Source organism: Rhincodon typus, chromosome 14 (assembly GCF_021869965.1).
Source record: "Rhincodon typus isolate 14 chromosome 14, sRhiTyp1.1, whole genome shotgun sequence".
Lineage (NCBI taxonomy): Eukaryota > Metazoa > Chordata > Chondrichthyes > Orectolobiformes > Rhincodontidae > Rhincodon > Rhincodon typus.
In genome coordinates, this window is record NC_063345.1 from 8,630,414 (window position 1) to 8,639,639 (window position 9,226).

The window sequence follows — 9,226 nt, forward strand, 5'->3', positions numbered from 1 at the left end:
GAGTGTGTGTGTGTGTGTTTGAGAGTGTGTGTGTGTGTGAGAGTGTGTTTGAGAGTGTGTGTGTGTGTGTGTACGTCTGTCTGTTTATATATGTGTTTTGTCTGAGAGTGTGTATATAATTATGAATGTTTTGTGTATGTGTGAGAGACAGTGATTCTCATTTGTGTGTGAGTGCATATATGTTGGGTGGCAACAGGACTGTTATTGGTTGTTGTGTCTCCTCACATTTCAACAGACTGCTAACATTTTACAACCAGCCTAGGTGGCATTGTGGTTATGTTACTGAACTAGTCATCTAAGCAAATGTGAATCTCTAGTCCCACCACGAGAATTTGAAATATGATTCTAAATTAATGTACACACCAGGATCAGTAAATCTAACCAGGACACTGTCAGACTTTTGCAAAGTAACCCAGTGTGTTCAGTGTTGCCCTTTTAGAGAGGGAAACCTGCTGTTCTTGCTCTATTTAACCTATATGTCCCACATTTATCGTGGTTGACACTTAGCTCTCTCTAAAGTGGCATGGCAAGCTCCTTCATTGTGCCATCGCATTCTTAAGGCGATGATAGGTAAGGAATACTGGCCTTGCCAGTGATGTTCACATTTAGAGAATGACCAAGAATTTAAAGCACAACACACACGTGAACAACTATTGGAGCAATGTAAGTCTACAAACAGTAATGGAGACCATCCCCTTGGCTTGAGGCAGCAACCTCAGAAGAGGAGGGAAGCTGAAATTTGGGGAATGCACAGCAGGGTGGAGACGTAGCTGAGAATCAACCATGTACATATTGAATCGCAGAGTAATCAGCCATTTTGATCATGTTACTGACCTAGTCATCTAAGCGAATGTGAGTCGATGGACTGAATGGTCTACTCCTGCTCCTACTTATGTTATTTTGTTCCTTTCTGTTTAAATAACTCAGTGGGTGAGGAGATATAATCCCTTCCTCATGACTCAATGAGCATTGTCTGTCTCTGATTTACAAGGACAGAAATTGCAGCATCAGCAAGCTCGAATGAATGTAAATTATATCATATTAGACCTACAGAAACCAACGATGGCACCCAGTAAATGAGGCACTTGACGTGCTATTAGCCAAAGCATAAAGCTCCATCGAAAGCTTATCTACTGTCATTAGACAAAGAATAAAGCTGTAATGTGATGGATGGTATTGAAAAGCAGGCCCAGATTATTTGGGGTAGTGGAAATTTTATGTTGATTGCATTCTGCAAATAAGATCTTGTGGTAAAAATCTTTCTTTCTTATTCTCCTCTTCAGGTCAGCCTTTCCAACGAGACCAGCTGCGTGGAAGAAATATTACGGGTTAGTGTTTCTCTTTCACACCGTAACTCACCCGTTGAGCTTGTGAGGCTAAGCAGACAAGTGTTTGAGCCAAAACAAAATGACAAAAATAAAAGCAACGCAGTCATATGTTTGCTTTAGTCAGGGCACCGAGTGGGGAGGCAGCGTAATCATCCACTGACATAAAGACAGGTCAGTAAAGTTCCCAAATTGTAACCATGTTGCAGAGGTTACATAATGCCTTACACTATTTGATTGGCACAGACTCCCAGAGAGAATTAGTTTTACATTATCGGCTGGCAGCCGTCTATTTTCATTATGGGTACTTAAGGGGAAAAGCATTCCAGCTAGCTAGAAATTTGAAGGGGATCTGTTGATGTTGATCTTCATATACAGTGTGCAATGTTTAAAATTAATGTGGCAGCTTTAATTTAGCTTTGGAAAAACAACATGCGACCATCTCACTGATGAGTGAGACTGTGATGTTGATGGTGTTTGTTAGGACTGACAGATTAATAGGAAAATAGCCCAATCCCCACAGCTTTTAACATCACAACGTTGAAGATATGAAACACATGTGAAGGTTCAGATCCTTTGCCTGAAAGAACAACACTGTTAACATTGGTGTGCTCAACATGCGGGAACTTAGAAACAGAAAGAAGTCATCGAGCCCCATAAGCTGCTTCCACCATTTCGATGATGTGGAGCTGGACTGGGGTGGACAAAGTCAGAAATCACACAATACCAGGTTATAGTCCAACAGGTTTATTTGAAAGCACAAGCTTTCAGAGTCTAGCTCCTTCATCAGGTGACCTGATGAAGGGGCTGTGCTCCAAAAGCTTTGTGATTTCAAATAAACCTATTGGACTATAACCTGGTATTGTGTGATTTCTGACATTTCAATGAAATTGTAGCTGATCACCCTTTTGTGTGTTGCAGGTTTCCCTATCATTACCCTGGAAAGGTCTGTCTTTGTAAATTTTGGACAGAGTCCCCAAGCCCTGAAGTCCCTCCGCAGCAGAAATAGTTCTTCTCGACCTACCTTCACCACATCCTTAATATCATGAAAATGTTAATCAAGTCACCCTTTAATCTTTAAGTTCCAGGAAATACAGTCCTATTTCATATAATCTGTCTTTCTAATTTAACCCTTGGAGCTTGATTATCATTCTCACAAATCTAAGATATGCTCCATCCAAGATCAGTCCAACCTGTTTGGTGAAAGCTGCCTCAGCTGTGATCTAAACAGGATCTTATATTGCTTGAGTCCTCCATTTACCCTCATGTACTCGATTCTTCCAGACGTAATGATCAGTAAAATACTCATTTTTTGATTATTCTCCATCTGGGTCAATGGGACTTAATTAAATGGTGTGCCTGAATTATGAGTCTCTATATTTCCACTGTCTAACATATCCCTCTTTAGAAAGGCTCCTGCTTTATGCTTCTTATGTCCAATGTTTGCCTTTATTGAAATCCATCTGCCACACTTTTGTCCATTCACTCAATCTATTAATATCTCTTTATCATGTTCCACTTCCATTTACTCCTTCCATCGTTATTGTATCTGCAAACTTTAATGTGTGACTGGTTATCCAGTGTTTAAATCATTGATAAATCCAATAAGCTGTTGACGCTCAGGCACATGAGACACCACTTGTGACATCCTGCCAGCGAGAATACCTGCACATTATTCCCAGTTTTTGTTTCCATAAGATGATGAAGCAGAAGTAGACCATTTAGCCCATCGAGTCTGATTGGCCATTCAATGATCTGATAATCTTCAGCTCCACTTTCCTGCCTTTTCCCCATAACCCTTGATTCCTTTGCAGATTGAAATTTTGTCTATCTCAGACTTGACTATTCTAAATGACCCATCTTCTTCAGCCCTCTGTGGTAACGAATTCTACAGATTGACAAACCTCTGAGAGACGAAATTCCTCCACATCTCTGTCCTAAATAGGTAACCCCTTACTCTGAGATGATGCTCTCAGGTCCTAGATTCTCCCAAAAGGGCAAACAATCTCTCTGTATCTATTCTGTTGGGACCCCTAAGAATATTGTATGTTTCAATAAGGTCACCTTTCAATCTTCTAAATCACAATGGATACAAACCCGACTTACTCACCCTCTCCTCAAGTCTATCATGAGCCTAGTGAATCTACTGTGGACTGCCTCCAATGCCAGTATATCTTTTCTAAGATAAAGGGACTGAAATTAGTCACTGTTTCCAATTTTGTAACCAAGTCAGTTACTTGCCTTCAGTTCCATGAACTTCAGTGTTAGTTAATAATCTCTTGTGAAGTATCAACTAATTTCTGAACATTCACTTAATTAATATCCATAGTATTCCTTCTCAAGAGCAGCTGGGGGTGGACAACAAATGTTTGATTTACCAGCAACAGTCATCGCTCATGAAAGAACTTCAAAAAAATTCACCCTTTTTAAAATTCAATCAACTTTGTCACACATGACCTACCCTTTACAAATCCGTGCTGATTCCCTGCGATCAGCTTGCAATGCATACTTTAGTGTGTTTATTAACAGAAGAAATATATTTATTAAATAATTTTAATATTAAGTAATTTATCTGAACCTGGATTCAGAATTATAGATGACAACAAAAACTTGCATTTAAACAGCACCTTTGATGTACTGGAATATCCCAAGGTGTTTCACAGGAGCAGTAACACATTTTGAGTTGCAAAAAGAGATATTAGGCAGGTCACCAAAAATTTGGTCAAAGAGATTGGTTTAAAGCTGTGGCTTAAAGGAGTAGATGGAGGCAGAGAGACACAGTGAGGGAATTGCAGAGCTGAGGGCACAGGCAACAGATTGTAGAGTCACAGTTTTGGAGTGAAAGAAGTCGCATAAGTGCAAGACTCCACATTTAGAGGAATCCTGAGCCTGAGTACGTTAAAGAGATAGAGACGACGGACTTGAAAACAAGAATTTTAACATTGAGGAATTGCTCAGCCAGGAGCCAATATAGATAAATGAAGACCAGAATGGATTGAATACAGGTTGCATTATCGAAAATAAATTGAAAACCCAAAACAAAATGTTTTCTTTTTGATATTTCACAATTGGACAGCAATTGAAGATCAATCTTGATTATAATAATAGCTACATTTATCCATCAATTCAAGATAGTCAGTTCAGTTTGTAACATGGCTCATTGCTGACCCATTCCCTGCAAACAAAAAATGAATCTATTCAAACCTTGCGCCTATGCTGATCAGCTCAATAGTTTGGGTTGCAGATAGTTCCTCATTTTCTCCATGGTATACCTTGGTCGATCAGTGTTGACAAGCCACACTCATTTTCCAGCATAAATTGTGATACTTGAAATGTGGCATTTTTGTGTTTGCCCTTTTGAGTGTGTAAGACAAAAAGCTAAGGAATGTGTCTCTCTTCAGTCATCAACAACTTGAATAGACTTATGAAATAGATAAGTAGACCCTGTCGAGAATTGTATTTATCATTGCATTGTTAAATATCTAATCTCAATCTCAGTATATGTTTGTCATTGTTACAGAGCAACCTATAATCCAGGGAAGCCTTAGGTCAGGTATTATAATTTAACAATTGGCAAGTAGGCAGGAAACAAAGGAAAAGGAAAACAACAATACAATTTTGAAAAAGCCAAGAAGGAAAAAGCCAAGAAGGAAACATAAAGAATCTTTTTAATCTTTATATCCAAAATGTTCAATCAATGTGGAGTAATAATTAAATAAGTAAACAGTAATTCTAAACGAATGAGAGGTGAAGAGTTTTTTTTCATGTCAGTTATGGTCTGGAATGTGTTGCCGAAGAGACTGGTAGAAGCAACTTCATACACAGTTTTTAAGAGGATGTTGGTTACATACTTAAAATCATCCAATTTTACAGCACAAGAGAAGGTCATCCAACCAATTGTGTCTGTACCGGCTCCCAAAAGAACTACCCAGCTAGTCCCATTCTCCAGCCCTATCTCCATAGCCCTCTAACTTAATCATTTTCAAATATATATCCAGCTTTGTTCTGAAACCTCTGATGGAATCTGCTTCCACCACTCTCTTCAGCAGTGCATTCCAAATCTTAACAACTCTCTGAGTAAAGAAGTTTTTCCTCATCTCATTCCTAGCTGTCTTGTTAACAGTCTTGAAATTGTGACCCCTTGTTACTGACATGCTAACTAGTGGTAACAGAATTTCCTTTCTTACCCTGTCAAAATTGTTTATTATTTTGAACACCTCAATAAGGTTGCCACTAAATTTTCTCTGCTCCAAGAAGAATAAAGCTAATTTCTTTAATCTTTACTTGTATCTAAAACCCCTCATTCCTGGTATCGTTCGAGTAAACTTCCTTTACTGTCTCTCCAGGGCTTGAACATCCTTCCTCAAATATGGTGCCCAAACTGAAGCCAATACACCAAATGTGGTCTTACCCATGATTAGTAGAGGTGTAGCATCACTTGCTTGTTTTTGTATTCTATATTTTTATTTATAAATCCAAGAATCCAATAAACCTTCGTAACAACTGTATCAATTTGCCTGGCCACCTTCAGAGACTCATCCGCATGGACCCTGAGGTCCCTCTGCTCCTGTACTTCACTCAAAGTTGTACCATTGAGCCCTTATTGTCTGTCCATGTTACTTCAACTAAAATGCATAATCTCACAATTTTCTGCATTGAAATTCATCTGCTAGGAGTTGGCCATTCAGCCCTTCGAGCCTGCTCTGACATTCAAGATGATCATGGCTGCTCATCCAATTCAATTCCCTGTTTCCGCTTTCTCCCTACACCCTTTGATCCCTCAAACTTTTTAACTATATCCAACTCCTTCTCAAAAACATTCAATGTTTTGACCTCAACAGTTTTCTGTGGCAGAGAATTCCTCAGGCTCACCATGCTCTGGGCGAAGAATTTTCTCCTCATCTCAATCTTACATAGCCTGTCTCATTACCCTTAGACTGTGACCCCTGGTTGTAAACTGCCCGGTCATCAAGAACATCCTGCATTGCTCTCTCAGGTTCGATTAGAATTTTATAGGTTTCTATAAGCTTTGTCCCCAATCGGGTCATACTTCTAAACAGACCCAACTCCTGAACCCTAGCTGTTCAGCCAAAATGCCACTGCTGGATTCTCCCACCTCGGAAGAAGGCATTGTGAATCACCATCTCACTCAGAAATATCAGATTAGTATTAGTTCCAATCAAATTAACAGATAAGATCAACTGTTTCATGGTAGATGAAGGACAGATATCAGGACAGTCTCCGTTATTCACAGCAACTAATCAAAGTGCTAGATAGACTTCTAGATAATGGAGCTCGTACCATGGATTATAGAGTCATACAGCACAGAAACAGACCCTTCGGTCCAACCAGTCCTTGCTGACCAAAATCCAAAAATGAACTAGCCCCACCTGTCTACGCTTGGCTCATATCCCTCCAGACATTTCTTATTCATCAACTTATCTTAATGTCTTTTAAACGTTGTATCCACTGTAAGTGAAAAAAAAAATGCCTCGCATGTTTTTTTTAACTCTTTCATCTCTCAGCTTAAAAATATGTCTCCAGTCTTGAAATCCCCTATCCTGGGGAAAAGACACCTGCCATTCCCCTTATCTATACCCCTCATGATATTATAGAACAAAGAACAAAGAAAATTACAGCACAGGAACAGGCCCTTGGGCCCTCCAAGCCTGTGCCGATCCAGATCCTCTATCTAAACCTGTTGCCTATTTTCCAAGGATCTGTATCCCTCTGCTCCCTGCCCATTCATGTATCTGTCTAGATACATCTTAAATGACCCTATCGTGCCCGCCTCTATCACCTCCGCTGTCAACGCGTTCCAGGCACCCACCACCCTCTGCGTAAAGTACTTTCCATGCATATCTCCCTTAAACTTTTCCCCTCTCACCTTGAAATCATGACCCCTAGTAATTGAGTCCCCCACTCTGGAAAAAAGCTTCTTGCTATCCATCCTGTCTATACTTCTCATGATTTTATAGACCTCAATCAGGTCCCCCCTCAACCTCCGTCTTTCTAATGTAAATAATCCTAATCTACCCAACCTCTCTTCATAGCTAGCGCCCTCCATACCAGGCAACATCCTGGTGAACCTCCTCTGCACCCTCTCCAAAGCATCCACATCCTTTTGGTAATGTGGCGACCAGAACTGTACACAGTATTCCAAATGTGGTCGAACCAAAGTCCTATACAACTGTAACGTGACCTGCCAACTCTTGTACTCAATACCCCGTCTGATGAATGAAAACATGCCGTATGCCTTTTTGACCACTCTATCCACCTGCGTTGCCACCTTCAGGGTACAATGGACCTGAACACCCATATCTCCCTGTGCATCAATTTTCCCCAGGGCTTTTCCATTTACCATATAGTTCGCTCAACGAACTATAAACCTCTATAAGGTCACTTCTCAACGTCCTGCGCTCCAGTGAAAAAAGGCCTAGCCTATCCAGCCTCTCCTTAAAACTGAAACCCTCCAGTCCTGGCAATATCCTGGTAAATCTCTTCTAAACCTTCTTTGAGAGAATTGGGTGCTAAATGAGAGAATTTTAGAATCTCTCCGGATGGATAATTTTTGATGGGGTGAACAGTACTTTTTCTTTCACACCTATTCATGGGTGTAGTCCTTGCTGGCCTGGCCAGCATTTATTGCCCTCGGAAAAGTAGTGATGAGCCATCTTGAACTCCAGCAGTCCATGTGACGTAGGTTCACCCGTAGGGCCATCAGTCAGGGTTTAGTTTAATGGCCCAGGATTTCAGCTTTAACTTGTATCCTGAGTTTTTTTTTGGAAGGTACAGAGTGCAAAACCAAAATTTATGCATCTCTTTTTGGCTGCACATCACACAGAAAAATCAGAGATTATTATCTTGGAGTGAAGCGCCAATCACAGCGCACAGTAATGTGCCTATGAATATGAGTCATGTTCACAGCTTATAAAGACACAGTATGTGCATGTTCCATGAGTGATTTGCAATCTTTTGACTGAGTTTGGAACCTCTCATGTCACGAAGGAATAGGGCAAATTAAAATCAACAGGAAATTGAATGGAAGCAGGGACAGGCTGTTTTAGATGGCAATCAACAGAAACACAGGCACTTTGCGAAGGGTCCTCACTGCTAAACACTGCCAATTGTTCTCTGCAATGTCATTTTCTCTCAAAAGCATTCCCTGCTCCTGGTTTTCACACCTATCATCATTTTTTTTTGTGATTCATTGCATTTTCTTTGACAAGAAATATCTTGAAGCAGTCTTGCGGTGCCGTGTCAATCCGAAATGAAATTCCAGGCAGGGAGAAAGAAAGTTGTTGCAAGTGGGAATTCAGAGACGATGGAAAATCTTCCATGATAAAAATTGCACTGCATTTTCAACATCTCCAAACAGTACGACCTTCAGCCCTTGCATTTAGGGAGACATTGTCGTCAGATAACAGACATGTTGTAGAATTTCCTAGATAACAGCATCAGTCACTTTTTCTCAACATCAGCTATGGCCTTGAAAATGAAGATGTGTTTTTCTTTCATATTTCTCCCCATTGTGATTTCTAAGGCACCAAAATGACACTGCAGATTTCAACCCTGCAAGCTCTTAAAGTTGAAATTTGAAATCTGAAATTTCACTCTCCACTCTTTAAGAGATATTACACTCATTAGGGTTAATGCTCCAATCAAAATAGCTGGGGAGGACTAACATTTTGTGCATTTAGTTGCTACCGTCTCAAAATGCAATCCTTGATTTGATGTCAATCTTTCATTCTGACAGACTATTGTTCAAATTTCCTTTGCAGCAATTGTCGGTGGAATCAAAGTTATTTTCGATTAAATAAAGTTTATTTTTAACATGATATGACTTTATAGTATATTTCCCCTCATTGGATAATTTTAAACAAGCTACAAAAATTGTTTGA

At 39.9% G+C, this 9,226-nt stretch overlaps 1 protein-coding gene across 1 annotated transcript in view; it reads left to right on the plus strand.

Moving 5' to 3' along the window:
• LOC109910415 (AF4/FMR2 family member 2-like) overlaps positions 1–4,879 on the plus strand; it is a 291,238-nt gene extending 286,359 nt beyond the window's left edge. The window contains exons 4-5 of the mRNA XM_048605335.1: positions 1,284–1,328; positions 4,846–4,879. Coding sequence (XP_048461292.1) covers positions 1,284–1,328; positions 4,846–4,857 — 57 coding nt within the window. The 3' untranslated portion in view covers positions 4,858–4,879. The remainder of the gene's footprint in view (positions 1–1,283; positions 1,329–4,845) is intronic.
• Positions 4,880–9,226: the final 4,347 nt, after the last annotated feature.